The sequence below is a fragment of the Leuresthes tenuis genome, unplaced genomic scaffold (assembly GCF_036924035.1).
Source record: "Leuresthes tenuis unplaced genomic scaffold, fLeuTen1.0.hap1 SCAF_14, whole genome shotgun sequence".
NCBI classification, from domain to species: Eukaryota; Metazoa; Chordata; class Actinopteri; order Atheriniformes; family Atherinopsidae; genus Leuresthes; species Leuresthes tenuis.
The window spans coordinates 8,133,039-8,161,019 of NW_027325368.1; the positions used below are offsets into that span (position 1 = coordinate 8,133,039).

The 27,981-nt window shown below is 44.5% G+C and overlaps 2 protein-coding genes across 3 annotated transcripts in view; both read left to right on the forward strand.

Annotated features, from left to right (window-relative positions):
* The window catches only part of ankrd12 (ankyrin repeat domain 12), a 33,362-nt gene extending 23,141 nt beyond the window's left edge, over positions 1-10,221 (forward strand). For both annotated transcript variants that reach the window (XM_072363908.1, XM_072363909.1), the window contains 8 exons: positions 405-608; positions 850-992; positions 1,478-1,625; positions 1,832-6,213; positions 6,914-7,012; positions 7,108-7,251; positions 7,345-7,440; positions 8,966-10,221. In XM_072363908.1, the coding sequence (XP_072220009.1) occupies positions 405-608; positions 850-992; positions 1,478-1,625; positions 1,832-6,213; positions 6,914-7,012; positions 7,108-7,251; positions 7,345-7,440; positions 8,966-9,151 (5,402 nt within the window). In that variant the 3' untranslated portion in view covers positions 9,152-10,221. The remainder of the gene's footprint in view (positions 1-404; positions 609-849; positions 993-1,477; positions 1,626-1,831; positions 6,214-6,913; positions 7,013-7,107; positions 7,252-7,344; positions 7,441-8,965) is intronic.
* Positions 10,222-11,575: 1,354 nt separating this feature from the next.
* Positions 11,576-27,636, forward strand: twsg1a (twisted gastrulation BMP signaling modulator 1a). The gene is made up of 5 exons (XM_072364199.1): positions 11,576-12,186; positions 12,789-12,947; positions 21,679-21,778; positions 25,842-26,102; positions 27,158-27,636. The coding sequence occupies exons 2-5, from the start codon at positions 12,822-12,824 to the stop codon at positions 27,337-27,339; spliced, it is 669 nt and encodes a 222-aa protein (XP_072220300.1). The 5' UTR covers positions 11,576-12,186; positions 12,789-12,821; the 3' UTR covers positions 27,340-27,636.
* Positions 27,637-27,981: the final 345 nt, after the last annotated feature.

Consider the following 27,981-nt stretch of genomic DNA (forward strand, 5'->3'; position numbering starts at 1 on the left):
TCCTTGTGCTGAACCCTCTTTATGGTAGACGCCCTCCTCTTGGAACGGTGTCTTCTCTTGTCTGGATGTCGAGCTGCAATCATCCACCACTGTTATTTTCAGCAGACATCTAGACCTTCTTATCTTGGCAAGCTGTGCTGCACTTTCTTCTTTTCTCAGAAAGCACCTCAGTGTTTATTCGCCCACTCTGGATTTCTCTCTGGTGGGTTTGCTTTGTTTTCACCTGCACTGAGAGCTATTGTTGGTCCACAAGTCGTTGGTTTATCACTTCTTCTAAATGAAGTTGGAATCAACTCAGTGAGGATGTTACTTCTATCCTGACACCCGTCCATGAAACAGCTTAAATTGTAAATTGCTTTTTGCTCATACAGTTAATTCCTTATTTTCGCTCTGCCTGTGTCCAGACTCTACACCCAGTCACCCCTCCCAAACGACCCCTGTCCAGAAGAAAGTCCCCAGCAGCGCCTCGTCTCGACAGAAAGACAAAGTCAACAAGAGGAACGAGCGCGGGGAGACTCCCCTTCACATGGCAGCGATCCGGGGAGATGCTAAGCAAGTTAAAGAGCTCATTAGCCTTGGAGCTGATGTCAATGTCAAAGACTTTGCAGGTATGATGCCGCTGAAGATAATCATTTAACAGCTTTCATTAAGTCTGTATGTTTGCTAATGACATGGAGCTGAGCAGCAGCTGCTGATTCAAAGGTGATATCTCATGATGAGATAATAGGAACACCAGCCAGCCTAGAAATTTGTACTTCCTGTGCAGATGCGTTTTTTTTGTGTGTGTGAATGAAACAAACTGCAGCTGCACATTCTGAGAACTCACTGAGGTTGCTCCTTCTCTCACAGGCTGGACTCCCCTTCACGAGGCCTGTAATCTTGGTTACTACGACGTGGCTAAGGTTTTAATAGCAGCGGGTGCAGAGGTGAATACGCAGGGTCTGGATGATGACACGCCTCTCCATGATGCTTCCAGCAGCGGGCACAAAGATGTAAGAACATAAGAGCGAAGTGGCTCCACAACAGCAGGTCTTATTTGGGAGCTGCACAGGGAAAACCCTGATTAAGGTCTCTGTGGAGGTCTGACATGTTTGAAATTTTTAGATTAACTTTGTTGCTCAACAGATTTAACATGGAGGGAGGCAAACATGGGGTTATCAGCATATCCGTAATGTTTTATGTCTTCAGCACCTGAAACAAAAGGTGATCTGTTTTTCTGTGGGTGACACACTGACTGCAGAGGAAGGCAGGTCTTGCAGATCAGAGTACACCTGGCCCGGGTGATGCTTATGGCACTTACCACCTCACCTGTAGCTTTCTTTTAAAGTACAAAGTAACAGCAGCCAGTGAGGTCATGTTGAGCGTAAAAAGGGAAAATCAAAAATCAAGTTTGATTAAAATCCTTTTTTCTTGTTCCCCCTTTAAAAACACAAGCCTTTTCTCTTTTTTGATGAATCTCTGCATCATTTTTCTGCAGATCGTCAAACTTCTCCTTCGTCATGGTGGAAACGCCTTCCAAGCCAACAAGCGCGGCGAGCGGCCGGTGGACGTGGCCGACTCCCAGGAGCTTGAACAGCTCTTAAAGGGGGAGGTGCCACTGTCGGACCAAGATGACACCTCCTCAGGTGTGTACAGGTCGCTGTGTGTTCGCTGCAACATGGATTTTAATATTGTTACATTACGCTCGTGATGGATGTCCTTTAAATAAATAACGATAGAGATTATATATTTATGCAATCTTCAGTAACGGCTTGTGATTAAATGGATGTATAAAGTGCTTTTATTGGCTTCTGCTTGTATGATTTAAAACCTGATCTTCTCCTCTAAACAGAATCTGAAGACCCACCATCTGTCAATCCATCCAGTGTGGATGAGAACATGGAGGATTCTGACACCGAAAAGGACTCTGATGGCAAACCGGCCACAAAAGCATCGTCGTCCATGCCGGGGCTGGATGAGTACGAGTTTAAGGACGAGGAGGAGGAGGAGGATCTCAGTAAAGCCCTGAACGACAGACACATTCTCAGGAGGGAACTACGGCAGAGAGAGAAGGAGGACAAAGATAGGAATCATGTGGCGGGAAAGCAGAGCAGCAAGGGGGATTCTTCCTCAAAGTCTAAGAAGCAGAAAGCCTCTCGTGTCCACTGCAGTTCAGACACCTCCAGCGATGAGATGGAGAGCCTGTCGGAAAAAAGAAACTCGCCCACCTGCTCTCAGAGCTCAGAGAGCCACAGGCCAGACACGAGATCAAAAAAGGACAATGCTGAGCAAAGGGACAAGGGTAAAGTGAAGAGGAAGAGCAAAAGCCAGAATAAAAACAAGGAGAACCAAGAGGATGGGAAAGAGAACAGTAAAACCTTAGTCCTGTCTCTTGCAACCGTGTCTGAGAGCACAGAAAGGGGTCTGGAGGAGGACTCCTTCAAAATGTCTTTCAGTCCTAAAGATGACTCTTCCGTCCACCTCTTCCATCTGTCGTCCATCAAATCTCCCAAACTGAACCACAGCCTGGCAGATAAACAAACACCACTCAAACAGGAAAATACTAAGACATGCGTTTCCATCAGCGACAGCCCATGTCCAATGGATGGTGTCAAATACAACCACTACACAGAGGCAGATTACTGCACTGAAAGCTCAAGCACCAAGGGCTGTAAGCACAAGGAAAAGAGCAAACATCAGCAGAAAGACGGCGGCGTGGACGGAGAAGACGGTCATTTGAGCCCCTACAAAGACAGCAGCATAGGAAACAGTATAGACAGCTGTGAAGGTGCCTTACGGAAGACCGATTTAGATGGCAAAGTAGTGAAGAAGCATAAACTTAAACACAAGGAAAAGGATAAACACAGGAGGGAGTATGAGGCCGAGAGGAGCCGCCACAGGCAAAAGGAGGCCAGGAAAGATGGCCACAGGAATTTGGAATTCGACAGAGAGTTCTGGAAAGAGAATTTTTTCAAAAGTGATGAGACCGACGAGCCTCTGGGAGTGAAGAAGGAAGGTGAAGACAACAGCTCGCTTCAGAAGACGGCCGATTCCTCCCCTGCCAAAGATGAGAGAAACGCAAAGGAGAAGTACAGCAGCAAGGAAAAGAGGCCGAGAGAGGAGCGAGAAAAAGACAAGGCCTTCAAAAAAGAGCGAAAGGAGGCCCCTGGTAACGGGGAGAAAGTGAAGGATTCAAAGCCGAGCGAGCGTGACGAGAAGGTGGACTGCCACGGCTCAGGGCGGATTCCTGAGGAGTCGCTGCAAAGCAACAGCATGAAAGAGGAGACTGAGGAGAAACCCATAAGTGGGATTACAGCTGATCAAGAACAGCTGGAGCCTTCAGAAAAAGGCTCACGTGAGAAACCTGACAAGAGGCTCCCAGGAAAGGAAAAGGATTCCGATAAAATGGAGAAAAGGCATCTTGACAAGGAAAAAAAGATCAAAACAGAACACTCTGACAAAGCAGAACCACAGAATTCAGTGGACCGTTGGAAGGAAAAAGAGAGAACGGCAGCCATTTCTTCCCTCTCCCCGGGAGATAAAAGCTGTAGAGAGAACGAAAAAGTGAAATCTTTATCCGCAGCAAAAAAGCATGAAGATGGCAGGAAAAATAAAGATAAGCTTGACAAACGGTCGGATAGGGAGAGGCAGGACAGAGAGTACAGTGTTGGGGATCACAAAGATCGTGCAAACACTGACAGGAGAGGAAAACCTCTGGAGAAGGCCACAGATCATAGCAAATCCGATCGCTCTAAAGAGAAGGACTGCGACAGGAAGAAGAGAGACAAGATAAAAGATGGAACTCTTTCCTCAAGCTCCAATCTGAAATTACTTTTAGAAGAGAAGAAGAGTTATCTGTCTGAGAGCGGCAAGGTCTTATCCACAAAATCAAAGGAGGAAGTAGTCAGAACGCCAGAGAAGGATCGTGACCGGCGAGACCGCGACAGAGACTCAGAAAGACACAAGGACAAAGACCGGCACAAAGACCGCTCCCAGCAGGCCAGAATCGGCAAGACCAAGCTCAGCGAGGCGGACACAGACAAGGCCAAATTAAAAGCCCCTCAGGCAGCACGAGACGCCAAGCCAAAAGAAAAAAGGCTTGTGAACGATGACCTGATGCAGACCAGCTTTGAGCGTATGCTCAGCATGAAAGATCAAGAAATTGAGCTGTGGCATCGGAAACATATGGAAAAAATCAAACAGAAAGAGCGGGAACGGCTTAAACAGCGGCCTCTGACTGATCCTGGGAAGTCCAAACCTAAAGATCGAACCAAACCCGAACCATGTTTGAGTAAGGAGTTAATCCGCTCGAAAAGCTCTGAAGCATCTGATGTCCACGGCAGAGATAAATCCCTGAAGGACGGCACAAGCCCCAGAACGTTGTCTCTGGATGGGAAGAGTCTGCCTGCCATCGGTGCTAAGGTCATATCGGCTGTGGAAAACTGTCTGAGCAGATCCCCGCGGCCAGAGAGCGAACGCTGCGGCCTCATGTCCAGGTCTGTGTCCTTGGTCTCTGTTGCAAGCTCCGAGGATTCCTGCCAGGCCACAACACTGACGCCGAGAATCACTGAATACGACTCCGACCTGAACCTGGAAGCCTCCGATTCCCAGCCTGCATTTCTCCAGTCTTCCCTCGTCATCCAAGCCGCCAGGTCGCCTTCTGTCCACGACAAAGATTGCAACAGTCTTCCAGATGTTCCGCAAAGTAACCGGACGTTGCTGTCGGGCAGACACGAATCCCCGTACCTCAGGGCTATTCTGGACGAGGATGTCAGCTCGTCTGAAGGTAAAGCTGTCGAACATCCGCCCAATTCCGGCCTGACTGTGATCACGGAAGAGGAGCTGAGAAAAACGGAGAGCCCGGAACCTGAGGAGAGCATCGCCGCTCAGCAATGTTTGAATTCTGTTGCAGATCCACTTACAGAGAGGGAAGGGAGCACAGCTGGATGCTTACCAACACAACTGCTAAGCAGAGATCTTCTGGGTAAAAACCTGACACCTCCACAGTCCTCACAGGCAGGAGCAGCAGAGCTAAAAGCTCCCCCCTGCTCTGATCCAGGCGTGCCAAAAGACGTCCCCTGTCCAATGGAGAACTCACAGGCAGAATGTAGCAGCAAAGAATCTGATCAGCCCTTTGTGTCTGCAGCTTCTCCAGCTTCTGAGCCATCAGTGCTCACAAACACAAAATCCCTCCAGCAGAAGGAACCGCCCCTGTCTTCTGGTACTGAGAACCAGCAACAGACAGAGTCGGGCGGCCTGCAGGTTTCTGACCACAAAGACAAAACTGTGGAGAATCCTGATGGATCAGAACAAGAGAATTCAGAGATGTGTTTAGAAAACCTAAGAGCAGAGGGGGAGAGGAGTCCAGTACCGTCCACCAGCTCACACATTCCCTGCTCTGCTGCAGGAGAGTCCTCACCGGGTTTTAGCAAAACTGAGTCCAGGTGTTCTCAAGTGGATGTGATCGTAAATAACCAAGACGCCAAGAGATCCAGACCTTCAAGTGACGACGCAGGCCTGTGTCTTGAAGCTCAGATGGAGGACAGCATGCCGTCCCCAAGCCCCGAACTTGAGGCTGAAGAGATGTTCGACATCCAACAGAGCTCAGAGAACAGCACCGGCGCTGCCGCTTCTCTTACAACAGAAAGCTCACCGGTCCAAGTCTGTACAGAAGGTCCATCTGAAGCTAAGGCAGAGGTCCACTCAGAGCCGATGGAGTTCACGCCGGCTGACGAGAAACCCGAGTCATCGTCAGCTGAAGAAGAGCAGAGTCAGAGCACCTATCCGTCAGCACCTCAGACGGACAGCAGCAGCGCCTCAGGGAGCTCCTCTCCTCAGTCTGGAGACCGCGACTCTGATTCCTCTGGGGCGAAGCTCAAGGTGCGCCCTGCGGATGACGACGGGGACATCCACGTGCCCCATCCACGCAAGAGGAAGATGCCCAAGCTGTCGACCTCCCAGTCGTGCTCCACCGCTCAGCAGGAAAAGGAGAAGGGCCAGCAGTCTCTCGCCGCTATCGTGGACTCCATAAAGCTGGAGGAGATCGAGCCTTATCAGACGGAGAGAGCCAACCCCTACTACGAGTTCCTGCACATACGGAAGAAGATCGAGGAGAAGCGCAAAGTCTTGTGCAGCGTCACCCCCCAACCACCGCAGTATTATGACGAATATGTGACCTTCAACGGATCCTATCTGCTGGATGGGAACCCACTCAGCAAACTCTGCATACCGACGGTGAGTCATCTCTAGATTCTGATTTCAGAGGCATGAAAATATGAACCAAACTGTGCGATTTGTGAGGCTGCAGGCTAATAGCCTCCTATATGAGGTGGTGTGTGGTCTGCTACAGGAAACCTGTGGGTGTTCTCTGAACTATTGATGCTAGCAGAGTGTGCGACACATGCTGGTCAGACACTTTAATAATGGCAGAATCTAAGAAATCTATCAGCAGAAAGGTTTACATGTTGCCCCACTGATTAAGTCCAACTTCAAACTGAAGGTTGTTGACATTTCACTCACTTCTCTGAAGTTTGTATTCTGGCTGCTAATCTAAAGCTAGCGGCCTCATTTCCCACATGCAGGCTGACACTTTCAGCGGTTGTGAGGTTCTGAGGAAAGCCACGGCATTGTGGTCAAACAGCTCTGATTACTGGTGGTGGTTTTTAGAGCCTTTCAAAAACATCATGATGTTGGTAGTTCACGAATAAATCAAATGATGCTCCTCACATTTAGGTTGGAGATGCAGTTTGCCTGATATAATGTAACGATTAGTGAAGTTTGGTGGTTAAGTTGGAGATGTTGTGAATTCACCTTGGAGCAATAAATTGCTTCTGTATCGATGGATCTGGACGTGTTCTTATTTTAGTGGACGTAGCAGCGATGAACGATCCAGTCCCATCCAGCTGCAGTGCTGACTGTGTTTTTCACTGTGCAGATAACTCCGCCTCCATCGTTACCGGAGCAGCTGAAGGAGATGTTCAAACAACAAGAGGTTGTGCGGATGAAGCTGCGACTGCAGCACAGCATTGAAAGAGTACGTACTGTTGAACCAGTGGAGTTGATGTTGCCCTCGAAGGTGCTTTTTTATTTGGATCGTCGGGACTGACCGAACTTTTGTTTCTCTTTCAGGAAAAGCTGATTGTTTCAAATGAGCAGGAAGTCTTACGAGTTCATTACCGGGCAGCGAGAACACTAGCCAATCAGACTCTGCCTTTCAGTGCCTGCACCGTCCTACTGGATGCCGAAGTGTACAACATGCCTCAAGACGTGCAGGTTAGTAACGGGACGGCTCTCAGGACTCGCTCCACGTTTGTCTCACGTTCATCTTCATGAGAAAAAGGCTGAGTCGTTGTTTTTGTTTCGCAGAATGACGACGGCAAAACGTCTGTAAGAGACCGATTCAACGCCAGGCAGTTCATGTCCTGGTTACAGGACGTCGACGACAAGTTTGACAAACTGAAGGTGAGATTTTTCCAAGTAAAAACGCAGAAACTTCTCTCCAGCGTTAGCAGTTAAATAATCGTCTTTGGGTTTAAACCGTTGGACAGACACGACAGAGTGGTTAAAAATGTCACATGGGGCTTCAGGAAAGCATTGCTGTGAGAATTTTTACAGATCAAACGATTTATCCTTGGTGTTGCCCATGACAACCGAAGGCTTTAAGTTCCTGAAAACTTCAAACTGTCCTTTTTTGTGTCAGGAAACTAATTAAAAAAGATTGTATTGCTTCTGTTTCTTGAAGTGTTGATGTGACGCTCGTGGCATCAGGCCTGAAAGGTGTGACTTTAGATGTTTCTAGATCAGCTCCCAGCGCTGGGCAGTGAATCGATTTTATCGATTAATTCGAATTTGCCGTTTATGGCTATTTTTTTCCTTTAATATGCAGTGCCATGACCATGAGAGAGCATTGTTGTTATTCTTCTGACGCCGTATTTCTCACCAGTGATGAGTCTTCTGACAGTGAACGGTTTAAGTTGATCTGACTGAAGTCACCTCTGACTCCACAGGTCATTGAATGCGTTCTTTAAAGAAAAAAAGTCGGTTTCTTTTAATTTTCACTGGGAACCAACAAAAGTGAGCTTTGAAACCTTAAAGTTCTATATTTCCTGATACGCTAAAGAGCTGGTTTCACTGGGTAAAGAGAAAGAAAGGCAGGATTGGAAGTCGCTTTTATTTACTACACAGTAACGGCGTCACTTTTCAACCTCTATGGGATCCATTTTCTTTTGAGAACTGTGTTTGTTTTGGTTTCTGAGCAGCTGCAGATGCTGGAGGCCACACACACACACACACAGGATGACAGTTAAATGTTAAAGTAACGGTGGTGATCCACTCACAGGATGTTGGGGGGGAAAGCTTTCTGCTCCAGTCACAGAGTGGGATTAAATCTGTCTTCACTTTTATGTACGAAAACACAACGTTCTCTGTGGACCTTAAACCCATCATCTGGTGGAGTTTATGGTCGGATGGAAGGAAGCGTTCACCCAGCTCCAGGTCTTCTCCTTTTCTTATCGTTTAATTAAAGTCTCTGTGTGTTTGTGGATAATCGAGTCTTCCAGTTTTGTGGCAAACGGCTTTAAATCACGAGGTTTGTCACCAAAGACGGAGCGCGCTCACTGTTTGTCGTGGAGATGATGTAAGAAGGTTGAAAGCTCTTTATTCCACATGGAAAACATCAGTTTCCATCAGGTTCTGCAGGCAGGAAACCTCCTCGTTTGTGGCTGAGTCACAGATAAAATCCTCAGATGGCTTCTTACGTCTCTTACCTCGCATTCCTGTAAAGTTGGTGTTTAAAAATGTGATCCCGAGTTTGTGCTAATCCTCCAGAAATCAGTTTTATTTATCTGAGACCATCCGTTTGTGGGGAAATTCTGGCAGGTTAGAGAAAACATGTCTCCCTTTGTTCTTTTCTTTCCCCTCTTCCACTTCTGATCTAAACGAGAACAGCTGTGCTGGATGAAGTAATGACCTCCTTTCTCCTCCGCAGACGTGTCTCCTGATGAGGCAGCAGCACGAGGCGGCGGCGCTGAACGCCGTGCAGCGTCTGGAGTGGCAGCTCAAGCTGCAGGAGCTGGACCCGGCCACCTACAAGTCCACCAGCATCTTCGAGATCCCGGAGTTCTACATCCCGCTCGTGGAGGTCAACGACGACTTCGACCTCACCCCGATATGAGCGCTCTGCCACGTTACCGACACGAGTGGCGGTCTGCGCGTTTCGTGGGAACGGGAAAGAAAAAAAATGTGAAGCACTTAGACTGTGGCGCCAACACCAAGGAGCACTTAGAAAAGAGACGACTCGACTCCCGAGCTCCCGCAGTCAGAGGCGGGCAGGCCGCGGGAACAAGGGCCGACCGCGAAAACGGGGGTCCGGGCCACAGATGGCGCCCAGAGAGCGGAGACCAAAAACCGGGTCGGGTGGAGCGGAGCACCAGCCGCTGCTGCTCAGCACGCAGGGTCACACAACTGAAAGATTTCAATTGTTTTCAAAGTGAGTGTTCATACATTGTGTACAGACTGTGCTCTTAATTTTTTAACTTATTTTATACATAAAAAATGTGCATTTGTAAATAGTCATGTAATTATTGTTTTAAACCTGTAAAAAAAACAAAAATGAATAGATATTTTGATTGTAAACTTGTTCCGTCTGACGTTTTAATGGACCAAAGTTGTTTTTTCTTTCTTTTTTTTTTTTTTATATCGAGTGTCCTCTTCGTCCGTGATGTTCTCGTTGCTGTTGGCTCTTAAGCATGTGTTGGCTTTCGTTGTTCTTTCCTTTCACCGCCCCCCCCCCTCCTCATCTGGAGCTCCACGCCACAGCTGGCGTGTCTTGACTTCGGCAGTTAAATGCTGTGCATGCGTTGCGATGTTTGTACTTTTCTTTTCTTTCCCCCCCCCTTAAAAAGCCGTTCTGTGGACTTACTTGTGAGGTTTACTAAAGTTGTTCCAGCTATTTTATTTCCTCCCCCTCTAACATTGTGTTTTGTCCCTCTCACGGCCTCACTCCTCCCGTGTCGTCCATCGTGTCTCGCGCACATTAAAGTCTGTTGTGGCTTCCAAGGAAAAAAAAAACAAAAAATACTTTTACAGTTTCAATGTGAGATCACAACAAATCCTATTTTTTCAACATAATGCCTTTTGAACGATAGTTCTAAAAAAAAATGTCTATTTTAATATTTACTTGTTACATGACTTGTACATATTTGTAATATATAATTGAATAAATTTTATTTGTTGTGAAATTAAGCTGGTGTGATGTGTTGCTGGTGTGTCAGAGTCCCGCTCAGACAGCAGGTGGCGCTGTAGGCGCTCAGAGTGCTGCCCATGAATTAAAAGTGGTGCATGCAGGTACTATTAAAAGGAAAGAGTTCAGAAGCTTCTGCACCAAGAACAAGATGTTCACAGTGTTGATTGAGTGTGAAATCTGTCATTTTGAGCTTAAAAATCTTCAGGAAGAAGTTCTTTATTTACTATTCCACATTTAAGGCACAAAGTGATTGGACTCGTAATAGTAATCTCTGTGAATATATAAGATGCTGTGGAAAAACTGAGGTTTCATTTTAGATCGCTGCTTTTTCACTTATTTTCAGCCCAGTCCTTGTTTTAAGTCTTTTAACAATGACCTATGAATCCCTCCAGCACAAAAAACCACGAGAACCAACATTGTGTCTACACATCACATGCAGCTTAGATAATTATAGATTTAGGCACTAAATATCAGCCTTATGCTATGTGACGTCATTTGCTCTCGTTTCTCTAGCCTGAACTACAAATAATGCCAAATATGTCAGTTTGAGAGACATAAAACTGCACCAACAAGGTGATTCCCAAAGAGCTGCTAGCTTAGCATAATGTGCAGTGTTACATGAAAAAATATGAGCAGACTGGACAACTGAAGACGAAAAGAAGGGGCAGGTCTAAAACTATCGACAGCAGATGAACAGTTTCTGAAAGTCATGTCCTGAGAGATTCATCTGATCCGCCTACTGTTCACTGAAGCCTCATCAGAAATGGTCTCCATGGAAGGGTGGCTGTCAAGAAGCCATTCTTAAGGAAGGGAAACGGCGAGAAAAGGCTGAGCTGTGCCAAATGACTGAAAATCAGTGGCAACAGGTCTTATGGAGAAATGAATCCTCCCCAGAGTCCGGACCTCAACATTACTGAAGCAGTGTGGGAAGCTTGTCTAAGAGGGTTCAGGCTGTGCTGGAGAATAAAGGAGCTCAGACCAAATAATAACTTTCAATGTTGTTAGGATTGTATCAACTCTGATTTTGCCTCATTTGGTGTATTTACACGCATGTTTGCACATGTTTAAACAAATCGCTGGAATTAATTGTTCAAACTCACTCATGCGCACTTCAATTTGTGCTAGAAGGCAGAGCAAAAATTAAACGGAAATGGAAAACTTTACAACTCAGCAAAGATCATCTGACTCGGTTTTTATGCGGTTCGCTTCATGATTAAATGAATTCCCTGTTATTGATCTCTGTGAATGATCCTCTCTACACACGCAACATCCTTGCCCTGGCTCAAATTTTCTGGAGCCACTTCCTGAATCTGATTAGATTCTAAATTCCTCCCCTTGGGCCGGGAAGTGGGGCCTGTTGCTGCTTTGATGAAGTTGTGCGACAACACATGTAAACACCTGTGGAGCTAAATGGGCCATCAGCGCGTTGCTGTGGCGCCTCAGCGGGGAGCCTGATCAGCTTCACAGCTTCCGAGTTGCTCTTTCTCACTTAATGAGCGCACTCACAAGGCCGCTGATAGGAGACGAGACAAAGGACTCTTTAATGGGGTGGGGGGTGGCTTGAAAAAGAGAAGAATTGCTTGTTGGAAGGCGGGCAAACGGAGCCCACCTCACCTTGAGCAGGCTGGATTTTACGCACAACACTTTTACGCGCGCCACTCCTATTACTGGGGCTTCCCGACGCGGTGAGACGGATCTCTCCTCTGAGTTACCCTCAGGACCCTCGGCCGGATCGTGTGTGACCTGAGGCCCGGTGTTTTGCTCCACAGACGTTTGCTGGAAAATGGAGCGTGTGCCTTTAAGGCGCCTGACTGCCTGTCGCTTTGTGCTGCGGAGAGACTGACGCCCTCTGGACACAGTGGACAGTTGAGCGGCGGCGGAACACCATCCTGGAGAAGTTCAAAGAGAAATCAGCCCCAGCTCCCCTCAAAAAGAGAAGCCGAGGACTCGTTTACTGTTTTGTGGTAAGTTTACAAAAAAAAACAAAAAACATGCCTTTATTTCCTCGCTGCTTTTGCGCTCGACTCGCTTGTGGCTGCGTGCGAGTGAGAGAAAGTTTTGAGCAAAAAGTGTGTGCGTGTGTGTTGCTCAGGAATGAGGGAGCTAAGTTTCCTCACATGTCTTTTCTCGGTCATGTGAAGTGAAACAACGTGCAGCAAGTGTTGAAGTGTAAAAGCGGAGCAGAGAGGTCTGATTGTGACTTAAAGCTCCACACATGGAGCAAAACGAAAAGGGGGGGAAAAACACGGGAAAGGGAGCTGATGTTGCCAGATGTGTGCAAGTAAGCTGTACTGGGTTTGAATGAAATGTGACACAGGCCTTTTTTTTTTTTAGAAATGTTTCAACGCTGAGGGTACTTTTTGCACAACAGAAGCAGGGATTTTTGTGAATGTTTTTAGATTCAAAGAGTAGGTTTCAGATGCTGGACCAAGTATCTTAACACTGTGAGATGCACACAACTGGATGCTCTTAAGTTTACAAAGTTTAAGCAGACGTTTCTGCAGCTTCTCTCGCTCCTCTCGTGATTTGTGTTTATTTCTCCTTGCTCTGTCTCCTGCTGCTGTAGGTGTTTCCTGTTCTGTGCTGGTGAGCCGTCAGGATGAGGCCTGGTCAGCTGATCCTCCCCACCGCAGCAGCTATCCTCTTCCTCCTGTCAGGACTGTCTCTGACCTCCGGCTGCAACAAAGCCCTCTGCGCAAGCGACGTCAGCAAGTGTCTCATCCAGGTAGGGCGCTCCACTGCCTTTGCGCTGAGCCCAAACACAGTAGATTTAGACTGTGATGTAGTGAGTGCTGGTTGTTGGTGCTGCCCACGTCTCTTTGTGGGTTTACCCTCAGGAAAGTGCAGCCGAGTTCAAGCCCCCCCCCCAGCCTTACAGCTGTTTCGCATAAACAGACGCTGTTCTTTCACATGACAAAAAACACAATTTGGGAGTTAACGTGAGAGCCTCAGACAGCCGGTCCAAACCTTGCTTTATTGCTTTGGAAATGCTCACAAACAACACGGCGGCATTCCTTTGACTGGCAGCTGAGTTCGCTTGTGTTCCTCGGCTGTTGAGCGTGCCAGCTTTGCACAAGGAGTTCTCATCATAACAAATCTCACTCTAGCAGCCAAAGTCAAGTTGCAGTCTGCCAGGACGAGATGGAGATCTGGAGCCGAGAACAAAGATGGGATCTGTTGGGAAGAATGCAGATGCATTCCTTCGATAAGCCAAGAGGAGTCAGGATGGAGGGTTGTTTTCCAGGGAGCAGGGATGGGAATTTATGCAACCTTCACCTGATCTGCTTTCAGATTTACTGCTCTTTGCTCTTTGATTGATGACAGGCTTCTCTCTCTGGTTCTTGTAAGCCTCCTTGACTGTTCTGTTGACTTTCTAACATCATTTCTTCCGTGTCACTTTCCCCCCACACGCCTGTAGCTCAACTTTTGTTTGTATGAGGGGCGCTGCCCCCCACCTCAGATCCCTTCATGCGTAATTTTGAGGGAAAAAGTCAGCAGAGCTGTTGGTCTGTCTTTCCCCCGGAGCTGTCGAGTTGAATTTGCTGCTGCTCGTCCTCTGTCCTGCGGGTGAGTGTCGTGTGTTTAGTGGCTCTGCCTCCCCCATTAACAACTTTAAAGTACAGTCATTAACCTCGGGACCATTTCACCTGAGTGACCTCGGACAGCGTGCGAGTGAGCTGCAGGTAGCTCGATTCCCGGGGCTGGAAGTTTTCTGCTTTTTATGCAAATGAGGAGTCTTGTTTGGAGATCTGATATATGCAAATGGATAAATCAGGTCGGGGTCAGAGTCTAAAACCAAAGCAGAAATATGAACACAATCAATTTATCATCACCATTATGCACCGAGATGTCCTAATCAAGAGAAAATACATCGGAGGGCCAAAATGCCTGGCATGTGCCTGCCATTCTTATGTTTTTTTTTATATAAAACAAGACATTTTAAGGCGCTTTAGTTACAATTTTCAGATATTACAAAGTCCCAACACTTTGTAGTTTTAATAATTCAAACATTCACTACTAGGAGAGGCAATTTCAAAGGAAGTTACAGCAACGTTTGCATCCTGGCTAATGAGCAGTAGCGCCTCGTAGCAACAGTTTAATGCAAATTCTATCCTCATTTGCTTCCTGGTTAACTGGTGAGGCCCTCGGCAAAAAGTGGCACCTGTCCTGTTGTGTTAATCTGGTTAAACACGCTGTAAGTGGCGCGGTTTGGCGTGTAAGCACAGAGCCAAAAAAATTTACCGCAGGCCTCGTCCTAGTCCAGTGGTTCAGGTTCCTTTTATTATTCAAACAACCAATAAACCAATTGGCTTCCAGTGAGTCTGGACCCTCAGGGGGTTTGAGTTGGGGCCGTGCAGTTGCTTTGTGTTTTCTGGTTTGTGATACAGCTTTTGCTGTATGAGGGCAGAGCCGAGCCAGTCGTGGCTTCAGGGGACACATGCCAGTAGTTATTGTCAAAAGTAGCACAAACAGTAATTCCTCAGGCAGTAGGCAACAAAAGATAGATGATATATGTTGGCTATTGATTTCTAATCAAGGAAAGGAGAAAACCAGATGGAGAGAAACAGAATACATATATGTAACGTGAAGTCGAGGCAATGCATGCCTCTCAGTATTTAGGTAAGCCGGCTCTGTAGTCAGGATTACTGCATTACATAATTAGACATGTTGTCTAATGCTCAGATAGAGGATGATTGATGGTTTGGGGTGTTGTCTTCGTCTCCCCAGTGTGAGGGAAAAAGAAACGGTAAAGATCTGAGTGACGGATAGAATAACTTTGTCACAGCGCCAGCTGCTCCTCTCTGCTGTCTGACGCTGGACATAGAGGCTCTGACCCATAGACTGTTAACGTGTTTAAAGTCGAGTACGGCTGGTAATTTAATGGAGAAAAACGCCCAAAATGTGTTCAATTGCAACTGGGATATTTGTTTCACGTGTTCTTCCCTCCAACAAGACCCCGTTTAATCAAACACGTGTGTCTTTACAGTGTTATGAAACATTAACAACGCAGCACCGACGTGACGGTTGTTTTTAAAAATGTCCCAGTTAACCAGTCAGTGTTGTTTCACTTTACTAATGAACCCCTTTAAAAAGGAATAACTTACGTTATTTTAACAAAGTGATATCATATATTCCGTTTGACAGTTTTTCTCCGGGCTTTAAAAGTTTTCCCAGGTTTGACACTGATTTCCACCGCTTACAAATGATATTTACACTGCACAGACGTGTCCCTTTTTTTGGCTCGGTGAAGTGAAATATGGCTTAGTTTCAGCAGTGAAGGGTGTTCTTGTTCGACTTAATGTGGTCGGCTGATCGCAGGTGTCGCAGGCACGCGTTGGTATGAGTGCTAGTCCAGGTGATGCACAGCCAAGCAAGAAAATAAATCAAAAATAGAGCTGCAAACTTGTCTGAAAACTGCCAAACAAATCACGTCCACACGTTTAGACGACTCCTCGTGAATGATTTTCCCCTTAATGGTGCGGCATTGAAATTTGTTGCCTCACATACCCAATTTTTGTGGTGATTTCCCCAAAAGAAAAGATGTAAAAATGCAGTAGAATCAGTGTTGCACATTGCAGAAAGCCTCCCACAGGAAACCAGGAATTACCAGCATTATTCTGTCGGATAATTCTGGTTTAGGAGAACTTTCTGTGTGAGAAAATGTACCTCTCCATTATTTGTTGTGTAATTTAGCTGTGCAGCTCTGTCGCACATAACTCAACACTGCATGTGTTCATGCTTGAGTTGCCTGAAGTATCACAGATTAGTGAGTGGTGGAGATTTCTACCAGACTCAAAAACGGCATCTTCGACTTGGCTGAAATTTTGATCTCATCGATCAAAAACAAAAGAAAGCTGGCGCCTCGGCACATTTGGGAAAGCAGTAAGCGTCTGAAATAGCTGTTTGACAAATGACTTTACTCATTGTTTCAGCACTACAGATGATGTTGTTTTGGGTTTCTTTTCGGAATCTGCCCGTTCTGCTTATTCCTGGACCAAAACAGTGGAGGGAAGTCAATCGTTTAATCACAGATTTCTGCCTCTCGAGGCCCATTTCTTTTACAGATTACTGTTTTTTGTCTCCAACTCTGTGCCACCAAGCCCGCCCCGTTCCCTTTATACATGAGCAGCCCTCCTTATTCATCTTTCCTTCCAGGAGGCTTACTTCTCCTGATGAATTCCTGCTCAGCACAACAAGCTTTGTAGCTTCTATGACCCTGCCGACACCGACTCGTTAGCTGTCAGAGGCGAGACCGATGGTGTGTGTGCTGTGAAGGAGAAACTTCTCCACCTTCAGTCCCGCTGTAGACGCTCCATGTTGCTTGTGATTAGTGGGATCTGCTGTCTGACGTGTGCTTTTACGCTCTGCTGCCATCTCAAGTCATTTGTCTGAATTCTCTAAAACCCCTGAGGTTGGGAGAACATGAGAGGCGGAGGAGGAGGAGGAAGGGAAAGCTAAGGTCAGGAAGAGGTGTGTTTATGTATGTGCGTGTCTGTGGGGGAGGTCGGTTGAGGGAAATGTACGTTTAGGAGCCGGAGAAGTGTGCAGAGCTTCACAAGCCCGCTCTGTCCAGGCCAGGCTGTGTAGCAGGGTGGGGCAGCAAAGCTGAAACACAGCAGTGGTCGCTTGCCTGGCAGGACGAGGCAGCACATGTTCACTTTCTCTCCACACAGCTTTTGTCTCACTGCAGCTGAGGTTTGACTGATTGCAGTGGTTTCCACATGAGAGCAAGGGAAGCCTAATAAGAGCTCTTTAAGATATCCTCATCCATCTCAGTGGGGGGAAAATGCTGTTAGAGGGTAAAAGTGACGTTCGTTTCGATTAGTCTGTCCATTTATTTTTCTGTTGTTTATTCTCTTCAATGTCAGAGAGGTGGATGACGGCTTCACAACCGAATTTAGTCGAACTGATGACCCCGCAGCAGGAGAGACTAGATTCACTACCTTAATGGATGAGGGATTTTTTTTCTTGCTCAACAAATTACTTGCAAAGCAATTAACAGATTTTTATCTCCGAGTTAATATTTGATTACATTTAGTGAAACAGCTGCAGTAGTTTACAGGAAAGCTCAATCATTTGATAACTTCTCTTTTACTGTTGGTTTCAGTTCAGTTAATATTGTTTTATTTGGTTCATTTATTGAAATATGTACGTGGAATCAGCGTTAGTCTACAGTCAGCCCTGAACAAAATAATTACTAATAAGTAGAATTAAACTTATTTGTAATTTTCTTTTTGTTGGAGTTGTTCAGAAAATCTCCGATCTATGCAAGCTAGATTTGGAAAAGTAGTAGTGGATACCAGTGCCTTATGGTATTAGCCAGCAAGCTTTTGATGTTATATCAGTCATCAGTGGCGGTTAGATGGACATAATGTAGGTAGATGGTGCTCTACCATGAATTACACCAGAATATTTAAACATGAGAGATGAGCAAAGAACAGCAATGAAGGATTTTCAGGCTTCTTTATATGGTCTTCTGTTCCAAGCACAGAACTCCCACCCGTTTTAGTTTAGAAAAGTACATCTCTAGAGCTCTGGTTTTTACAGCAGGTTTTTACAGAAGTTGACTTATCAGAAAGAGACAGGGGATATAACAGCTGTTTCAGTGAATACAATGAAGAGCTGGGGGGGATTTATTTGTACTGTGAGTCATTCAAGCTGCCCTAATGGAGTCTCTGAATGGAAATAAAGAGTTGGATATCAACACACTGTATGTCCTCTTTAAAGACGTAGGCTTGACAGTAAAACTTAAGTGGACTCAGGCTAGTTTTATTTATTTATTTAACCAGGCAAGTAATTAAGAGCAAATGATCTTTCTCGACTTCAAGTCTCTATAAATCTAAGATAGTTTTCTCTTGGCTTTAGCTTCATACTCAGTACAAGGACACGACAGAACAATATGTTTTTGTTTAGCTCCTCACTAATAAAGCAAAGGAAACGTTTTCCTTCAACATTTGAATGAAACTAGCATACAGACATGTATATTTTTAGCCCTCAGACAGAGCCATGCTAGTGATTTTTATCCTTAAAATTGGATTTTAAAGCTAATAATCTCCTAGCTTTAGCTTTAAAGTGACAGTTAGTGTCAGTATTGGTCTTTAATGTTTAACAATGGAAAAACATTTTCTCAAAACACATTTAAAGAGAGAGAGGTGCTGTTGAGGGAGCCAGGCTAGGGTTTTTTTAAATGAGGTTTTCTGTTGTCTTGCTAAATTAAGCTAATTTAGTGTCTGAACACATATGTTTAGTATTAATATCCTAAATTATAGCTTCGAGAAATGAGCACACAAACGTGGTACAATAAATGAGATGTACTTTCAAGAATAACTTTTTTGATATTTGACCAAAGCTGTACTAGATGTTTGTCAGCTCCACACGTAATGCTAACGCTAGGCTAACTCCCTCTTAACTTCACCTCTTTTTCTCTTTCATGTACCAAAAGCATACATCCCATTTGTGAAATGGGAGCTGCATGTTTTGTCCCCCGAGAAGCTGTTTAGTTTTCATAATGCCACCTTAGAGAGTCATAATTAGTCATGAGATCAGATCTTGATCAGAGGTTTGGGGGAAGAGAGGCCGATGATTAAGTGAGCTGTGTGTGGTTTTGCAATCCCTCACTGGTGAGTCATTGGAGAGTCTTTTATCATTGCTGAGACTGTTTACGTGGAGGAGACGGTTCCTGTGAAGATTTAAAAGAGAAACACGGGGGAGAAAGAAAGGGGGTGAAACAGAGAAAAGAAGAGAAATGGAGAGCACATGAGAAGAGGAAGTTCAGGAGGAGGAAAGTGTGCTGTTGTGGGGGGAGCAGCCATGTTCTGTTCTCCAGGTGTTTTCTTCTCCCTCCCTCCTCCTGTTCCTCCCCCATCGTCGTGACCTTGACGTGGAGGAATGTGCTCCCTGTTCTGTGTTAGAAGGGAACAGGGGGGAGAAAGAGGAGCTCCTTTGGCAGTGTTGCCCACTTTTAAATCCTACCTACACGGTTTTAGTGTTGTATCCTATGCTGTTGCTGCAGCTTCAAAGGCAAACTTGCCCAAAGCGCAGGAGTTAATTTGTTTTTATCTGTTTGTACAATGGAACAGTTTCATGTTTTCTTGATATCTGGAGAAGCTCTTGTCATAATATTAACCACATGACATATGAAAAACCGGCATGAGAAATTCAGCAGGAGCCTTTTGTTTTCTCCCCAGTAGGCCTCACAACTACAGAACCACATCAAACTAGCAATTTCTAACTCATTTCTGTGTAGTAGACTAGTTTCCGTTCTCATTAGGGTTAAAAATGGTTCACTTTCATTTACACAGATGTGTTTTACAATCAATTAAGATTTTTTATTCTCATAAATGTGTGTACTTCAAGTTCAAGTCCTCAAAATCAAGACTTGACATGGTGTAAGATAGTTGGGGATATTTTCAACCTATTTCCCAATATTTGGTTTATGTTAGTTAGTTTCACTCTCTTTTTTCCTTGTAGATTTTCAGAGATAAAAAAAGCTGTATCTGGACAAAAGAAAATCAGGGGTTTGTGCTGCGAAGAGGCTTCAGCTGCCAGACTCGACTGGATAAACAAGAATTAACTACACTTTTTCACCCAGATGTAATTATACAGAGTCTGAGATGTAGCTCCTGGCTTCAAATCTTTTAGAAATGACTTTATAACCCTTCACAAATTGATGGGCAACAACGCTGACTTCTCTACTTCTGATGTCAGTCCTCCTCGACATTGTGTTAACACACATCTGAATGCTCCAGACCAGCAAACTGACAAAACTTCTGCTTTTATAGAGGTTCTCACACTGTATTTGATTATAAACGCCTGGCTGCTGCTTAGCCTCTTAATTCATAGGGAAGCAGTAAGGGTGTACGTAGTTTTTCATACACTGTTTCTGCATTTTGGCTTAATTTTTGCTCAATGAATAATGACATGGTGTGATATGCCATGGTTTGTTGGATGGATGGATGGATGGATAGATAGATAGATAGATCACCAACACCCGTATAGACATAAAGATAATAATGATAATAGTGATGCTAATGAATAATAAATATATGAATTTAAGTTGTTGTTCATCTGAGGTTAATTTTCCTAATATTATCATATTGTTTGGACCAGATATTGTCCTCATGCATAAGGTCTTAGAACTGAAACAGGGTGTACTGTCTTTATCACACGACTGCATATGTTCTCCATGCTGAACTAACATGCTCTACCTTGGTTTGGGGACAGCTTGGTCTGAATCTGTGAGATAAACACAGATTCTTTGATATATTGATATAACCTGGTTGAAGTTTTGACGTGCATTATTCCGCTTGAATATGCTGTCTTAACATGCCACGAAGGAGACATTCGGGGTGTATTAACAACCTGTTCGCTTTTGTGACTGTTCATAGCTTGCAGTGTTTGATTTGAAAGCAAATACTTTCTAATTACCAACCTCCACAGAGGCAAGAACCCGGTCGTAATAAACTGCAATTATCCTTTGGGGGGGGGGCTGAAATGAGTCGCTTTGAAATGAGACGTTTATCTTCTCCTGAGTTACCATAAAAGAAAACAATCTGAATGCTGTGAGGGTAAACGTGTTGGGACCTGCTTTGTTCATGAGTGGAAATGCTTTTTTCTTCTTCAGAGTTACCGCTGTGTCTGTGGACATCTCACATTCTTGGACAGATGCCACACATGCCGCATGCAGCTTACAGTTGCTGTGCCTTGTAATGGCCCGTGTCCTGTAATAGTTACTGTACTGGAGGCAGACCCGCTGCTGCCCTTTCTGTTTATGAGATAATGGTACACCTCCTGTTTGCACAGCTTGTCTACATGTTGCTTTCTGTCTGCCGTGGGATTTTTACCCACACCACACTTCAGACCTGAATCTTTTTATTTTAACGTGAGGAGTTGTCGCACAGTGTCATTTCCTTCTTTTTATATTGGTTTAGCTGAGCAATGACAGCTTTGACCAGAGTCTGAGACATGAGAAATTCTTTCGCGCCTTGACAAGTCCAAAAATATTCTCATCGATGTTTTTGATTAAGTTTTCTATTACTGATGACATGCTTCAGCCAGTCACAGAAGTGGGTCCGTTACTTCTGGTTCTGCCTGACAAACACAATTAATTCCAGTGGATTTTAACTTGCACCTTCTTATATTTTAAATTGGTCACGGCACTGTTCCCACACCCCAAACAAGTTTGAGTGTAGTTTGTAGCATAATAGGTTTGTGGTATAGTAATGATGATTTAAAGGACATTTTGTGGCTGACTTGAGGAAGTAAATGCACCACGAAAGTCCTACGATGACTTGTGGCAGATCAGTTTTTCTATTAGTAATTTAAATGCTGATGAAGTTTAACTAAACTGAGAGTTGGAGATTGTTGCTGCTTATCTCTGAGTCTCCTCCACACCTGCTGGTTTTGTTTTATGCAGTTCTGTCACGCTAAAGCTCGTTTCTTTGTATTTCCTGCAGGAGCTTTGTCAGTGCCGTCCGTCCGATGGAAACTGCTCCTGCTGTAAAGACTGCATGCTCTGCCTGGGGAATCTCTGGGAAGAGTGCTGCGACTGTGTGGGTGAGTGCTTTATTAATAGCATATTTTAAAGCTGACAGAAAGTTAGTTTTTGACTTGGAGACCTTCGCTTTTTAGCCCACACCACTATCCAAACTGAGCCAGGGTCTGCAGAGGCACATGACTAGTGATAACTTGTGAGCTGAACATCTGAAAAAGACATTAGTGCATGCAGAGACCCATGCAGACTGTTAATTATGAAGCCAGAATACTGCGCTGACTTTGACGCCTGTGGCACAAATTTTGTTAGTTTAAGATCGACTTAAATACTGAAGTACTCGATAATGTCAAAGTTACGCACAAGGAGCGCTTCACACCACATGAAAGCCAAACTTTGTTTCTATTTGTTGCAATAGTTGCACGCACAGTTGAGATGAGGTATGGTTACAGCCCAACTGGGACATTAAACCGGATCCTTGTAACGGTTTTCAGGAGAATGGAGTCATTAAACAAAGTGTGAGTGTTTGAGTAAATGTCCAAGACAATCTGTCGCTTCTATCTTTCTCTGTGGCAAATCATCGTACATGTAAGAACAGCTGGATTCACTGCGTAGTTTTTTTTAAGTTTCTCGGATGATGATTTTGTCCGATGAGGAACATTTCTGTATACATCACTGTTGCAGAAAGATTTAACTTTGGAGCATGTGTGAAGAGCCACTTCGTACAGGAGGGATTTGACCCCCAACTGCAATATCTGGGTGCGTTTTCTCAGCTTTGAGAAGCTGAATTTTACACAGATTCAGACAGACTGAAGTGTTTACAAGAATTACAATAGTCTGGTTTTGGTCACGCTAACACAATTTCTATCTGGCGTCATGTAAACGTGCTTCGTGCACCCTGACAACAACGCACGTGAAAGACAATGTATGAAAAAAATCTGGTACTTTTAGTTCTTCCTAGTTATTCTGAAGCAGCTTGCAAGAATCCACCAACCAATTCTAACAGAAATCTTAAACCAGTGTCAATCTATAGTTGTCGTGGAGACTATCCTGTGCTTCTGTTAAAGGGAGGAGCTCTGTGGCAAAGCCGCAGCACAGCAGAGAGGGATCTGTATGTTGTATTTGTTTTACTTTCCAAGCTCAGTCCGCTCTCCTCTCAAGATTACAGAGTTTTGCTTAAAAGCACTAATAACTGTATACGCTTGTATGAATGTATCGCCAACTAAAGATTTTGTTTCAGAGTTTAGAGTCTCTGTTGAGTTCTGAAAATGCAGTTGATTGGTGGCGGTATGTTTCCACATGAATTCGTGTTCAAACGCTGACGTATAGAAAAATAAACTTGTGCAAACACTTTCCTTTTAGCTTACAGTTGGAGTGTGAGAGGGTCTTTTAGGTAAACTTTGCTGTCATCTGTTTCAGATATCCTGTTTATGCACCAAACCTGGTGATGATCATATTAGATTTTATTTTAGCCTAAATGTTTCTTATGGTAGATTATCAAAGTCAAGCATGAACCATTGTGATTGATGAGTCTCATTCAGATTTTCCTCCTGATCGATCTGTCTGCCCCAAATTCCAAATCTATCAAAAGGTGCATTTTCTGTTGATGTTATTTGGTTAATCACAGCTGCTGTAACTGTGCATTTATGTTTAAATACATTGGTGATTAGACTGGTGCTGTGGTCACGTCTTTTTGAGTATCTATTTGCCATTTTTGGGTTTTTAAAAAAAGCCCAAGGTTTCAAAGAGTGCTAAATCAGGGCAGAGCATTGGAAAACCCACCTCTGTTTACAGGGCCTAACTTAAAAAGTTATTTTTAATTTGTATAAATGGTGGTTGGCTCTTGCTGTATTGGTTCAAATAAGCTTGAATCATAGTTGGTGCGCTGAGGCATTTTTAACCATGACATGCAGATAATTCTGGCTCTGATCTTGACGTTTAGTTTGACTTAGCTATGATCACATCTTGTTGGACTCTCTGCTGCCTTCCTACCGAGCACTTTCTCTCAGTGAGGAGCCTGTGAGACATGAGATCGGGGCTGTAATGCACTTTGCAGAGAAGGTCACAGGATTAAAAAGCTCCAGTTTGTTTGGAGTGTTGTTGCTCTGATACAAGATGAGTGTGAGGTGAGCGAAGCCAGAGACATCGAGCGTGTTACTGACTCGCTGTGGAAACCGAGCCAAGGGCGCCGCTGTTCATCAGAGATCCGGAAATTAAAGGAACATTGTCACCAGAAAGTATCGGCTTCACATATGGACGGGAAGTCGTGAGGTCTTTGAGAGAATCAAAGGCTGACAAAGCTGACACAGAGGAGACAGAAGTTTACTTTAAGCCTCTTACGTCATGCTACATCTTCTTTTCTGTGTCTGTTTGCCTCTTTTATTTAATTTCTTGATAGATTTTGCTTTGAGTCTTATGTTGTGTTTGTGCTTTATGATGTTGCCCCACTATCTATTTTTCTATTTTTTCATGTTTCATTTGTTTGTTTGAGGTCCATTTGTGTTTCTTTGTGCTAACAGTTTTAATTTAATTTAATTTATTTAAAATCTTTGTTCCTTCTTTCTGTTTTTCTTCCCATCTTTTGGCTCTTGTCTTTGTAGCGTTGTGTTGTATTTCCTTATAGTTGTTATGCATGTTGTGTTTGTCTCTTTGTGGTCATTTTGTATATCTTTGTGTTTTGTTTGTGATTCTATCTCATCCATTTTCCAGTGTTGTGTATCTTTTTTTGGTTGTTTTCTTGTTGGTTGAATTGTTTTGTCTCTTTTTTGTCCCACTTTGTTGTTTTTGCTCCTCCAGCAAGCCTCCTCTCTCCTCCGGGTGAATGTCTGGAATTGAGAATCCCTCAAATTATTTTGAGGCTGAAATGAGACAAAATGAGATCAGCACCAGACCTCTGACCTCAAAGAGAAACAAAACTGTGGTGGACATTCACAAGATGAAAATGGAGGGAGCTCACTTTAGTCTCTGGTTATATCTGGGATATTATGTCGTATCTGGAAAGATTTTGGTCAGTCACTTGAGTTTATTGTTTGCTGGCTCAGATCAGATCTTTGCCAGGCCAAACGTGATTCCCACTTGTTCCATTCCGTCTTCTTCTAAACAGACAGAAACCACCTTAAGCAAGCCTATAAACTTGTTTGCATGTTTGTGGAAGTTTTGTTTGGAAATTGGAATAGTTTTCTTATTTCCTACATGCAAATCAGAAACGCCTGTGAAAACCGAACCTCCGACCGGGGGGGGGGGGGGGGGGACACACCAGGATGGGTCCCCTCCACCTCTGATCCCTCCCATGCAAACCAACAAACTCTCAGATCAGTTTTGACAGACGTATATTACTGTACTTGCTGACAAGGAGGCTTTATTAAAGCGCTTTCATGTGGAACACAAGAACAAGAATCTGACACTGAGCGCTGAACTTGCTGCTGCTGCACAGATGTTTGGGCAGTGTTTTCCTCCCGGAGAGGACTTTTACAATACACCGAGGATAGCTTGTAGCTTTGAGCATGTATATAGTCTTCATTTATGTTTTTATTTTTTCCCCTTGCCACTAGCCTTATGTCCACTTTAAATTTCCACTCAAAACACGTTATCTGTGCCAAAACGCTGACTGCTTTGAAGTGTGTGGTTAGAGGAGCGGTGGGGAGAGGACAGTTTGGATTTTAGGAGGAAGGGAGGAGGAGGGAGGGTGGACCCATGAGTACGTTTTATCTAAAACAGCTGCTCTGGCTCTGCTTTTAGCATCGGTTTGTAATCCAAATCCTCTGTCAAACTCCGTTCTCCATTAAATGATTTACCCATTAGTTATAATTCATTTTGACTCATTTAGAGAGTAAAGAAGATCATATCTGTGGATGTGGGGACTTTGTCGTGTGATTACTACTGTATGCGACAGGAGATTAAGTGTTAAAAAGACCTTAATTAAGACGAGGCTCTTTTGACAGTGGTGTGGTTTTAGAAAACTGCTCTTGTGAGTTGGAAACGTACAGATTTAAGTGAAGATGTGATAGAAGGATCCGGTTTGGGTAATAAATCCAGAGCAAAGAAAAGAAAACAACATGAAGATTTATGCATTTTTATTAACTTCTGGGTTGTGACCCTTTATCTACACCATCCGCCTTCTTCCGTCAGGGATGTGTAACCCCAAGAACTACAGCGACTCTCCCGCCACGTCAAAGAGCACGGTGGAGGAGCTGCACCGCCCGATCCCCTCGCTGTTCCGCGCCCTCACAGAGGGAGACGCGCCGATCAACATGATGGTGGTGTCCTTCCCCGTCGCCGAGGAGCTCTCGCATCACGAGAACCTGGTTTCTTTCCTGGAGTCGCTCGACAACCAGCACCAGAATGTCTCGGTGCCTGGCAACAGCATCCACGCCAGCTACGACAGTCAAGGTAACACCCGCTTTTTTTTAAAACAGGGTCCTTGTTGGTCTGAGGAGTTGTTCACCCCCTAACATGATAATCGGAGGAATCCACAGTGGTGCTGGAAGTTTATAAACCTTTAATGATTTTCTATCTCATCCTAAATCTGGATAAAAATCAAGTATTTAAACCCTACCTGATTCCTTCGTAGAGCAGCTTGTGTCCTCGTGGTCATTGTCTTGCTGGAAGATCGACTTTGTTTTGATTCGAGTAATAGAGAAATATTATGACATTTTCCTTTTAAAATCTGCTGTTTAGGATGACAGCAGAAGAGATTTCACCTGCTCAGCATTCAGCTTGATGAGTGTGATAGTGTTGATAACAACTGTGCGTCAGGCAAAAGGGCCCCGACTGTGACACATCAAAACATCTGCCGTGAAACAGAGATATTCTGTTTGGGAACGTGTGGCTTTAAAGCTCCTTTAAAGCTCCTTATGAGGGCTTTTGTTGATTCCACATTTGTCATAAAGTTTCCGAATAAACTACACGGCAGAAGGAAAGCACGCTTTGCTGACAGGTCTCGCTTTTAAATAGTTTTCTGGTCCTGTCAGGTTGAGGATAATACATGTATTCATCTGGATTTAAGGGCACTGGTTGAAATATGTGGTAAAGAAATAATATTAATGATAATCAGAGCTGAAGCAGACTACAAAGACTTGAAGAGGGAACGGCTCAAGTTCAGTTTCATCTTTTAAGTCAGAAACTGCTGCCAAAGGTTAAAAAGTTAAGGGAACGATACCAGGGATGAAAATGTTGTTAACTCTGACATTTTTATTTTCATTTGTGGCTGCTCTCGACCTCAAAGCCAGGGCTCTTAGCTATAAAGTAATAGTTGCATTCCCACAAAGCTGAGCAGTTAACTCATTACTCTCGTCCGAGCTCAGCTGCAGCAGCTCCGTCTCATCCGTTCAGTAAAAGTCGGAACGCTGAGGGGTTAACGGCGGCCGCTTGTTTTTGTAAACCACGTTTGCTGGATCCGTGACTCACTTGTTTGCCTGTTCTTGGGTTTTTTTTCTCTGTTTCAGAAAACATGTGCACAGTGGTCTACTTTGACGACTGCGTGTCCATCCGTCAGTGTAAACTGTACTGTGAGTCAATGGGAGGATCAAAGTACCGCTGGTTTCACAACGCCTGCTGCCAGTGCATCGGACCGGAGTGCGTGGACTACGGCAGCAAGGCTGTGAAGTGCTTGAACTGTCTCTTCTGAAGCGTGGGCACATATTGGTACCAAACGTCTGGGCTGTACCAGAGGACTGAGAGCAGAGGAGCTCATGACTGTTATGTGTTAGCATTCCTCAGTTACCTTGTAAAATACCCCCCTAAAACCCCCTCTCCTGTCCCTGCAAATTGTTTTTATTCTGCTGTTCTTCTTTCACTGTATATTTTTAGATATGTTTTCAATAGTGTTTTTTTACTAGAGGTGTATATGAATAATGTATTTTTACAATTATGGTCCGCTAAATCCCAGTCTCGTGCCAAATAAAGAAACATTTGGTGACATGGACGATTTTGTCTCGCACAAGAGTCTTGTTTTGAAATAAAACATCATCTTTGGGACATTTTCTGACAAGACAAAATGTCTAAAATGTACACAGCTTTAGATTAATTACGAACGCTGCTCTTCCTGCTGCTCCAATCTTAGCCTAGTGTCGCCAAAGTCAGGAAACGCATCATTTCCTGGGGAAACAAAGTTGTTATTATTCCATTCTGGTCCACAGGTGTTCAGTGCTCACTGACCATCTCATGCAAGCCAAGGGGAAAACATTTACTGATGCCAGTCTCTCACCGCCACACACAAATGCTCTTTGTAATGCCAGTACATTTTCAAAAAGCAGCAGGGTGCCCTATC

Bases quoted from the DNA above. Each gene is read 5' to 3' on its own strand.
- twsg1a (XM_072364199.1), top strand. From the start codon at position 12,822: ATGAGGCCTGGTCAGCTGATCCTCCCCACCGCAGCAGCTATCCTCTTC. The intron at 12,948-21,678 runs GTAGGGCGCTCC...TATTTCCTGCAG, and splicing joins TCAGCAAGTGTCTCATCCAG to GAGCTTTGTCAGTGCCGTCC. The intron at 21,779-25,841 runs GTGAGTGCTTTA...TTCTTCCGTCAG, and splicing joins AGAGTGCTGCGACTGTGTGG to GGATGTGTAACCCCAAGAAC.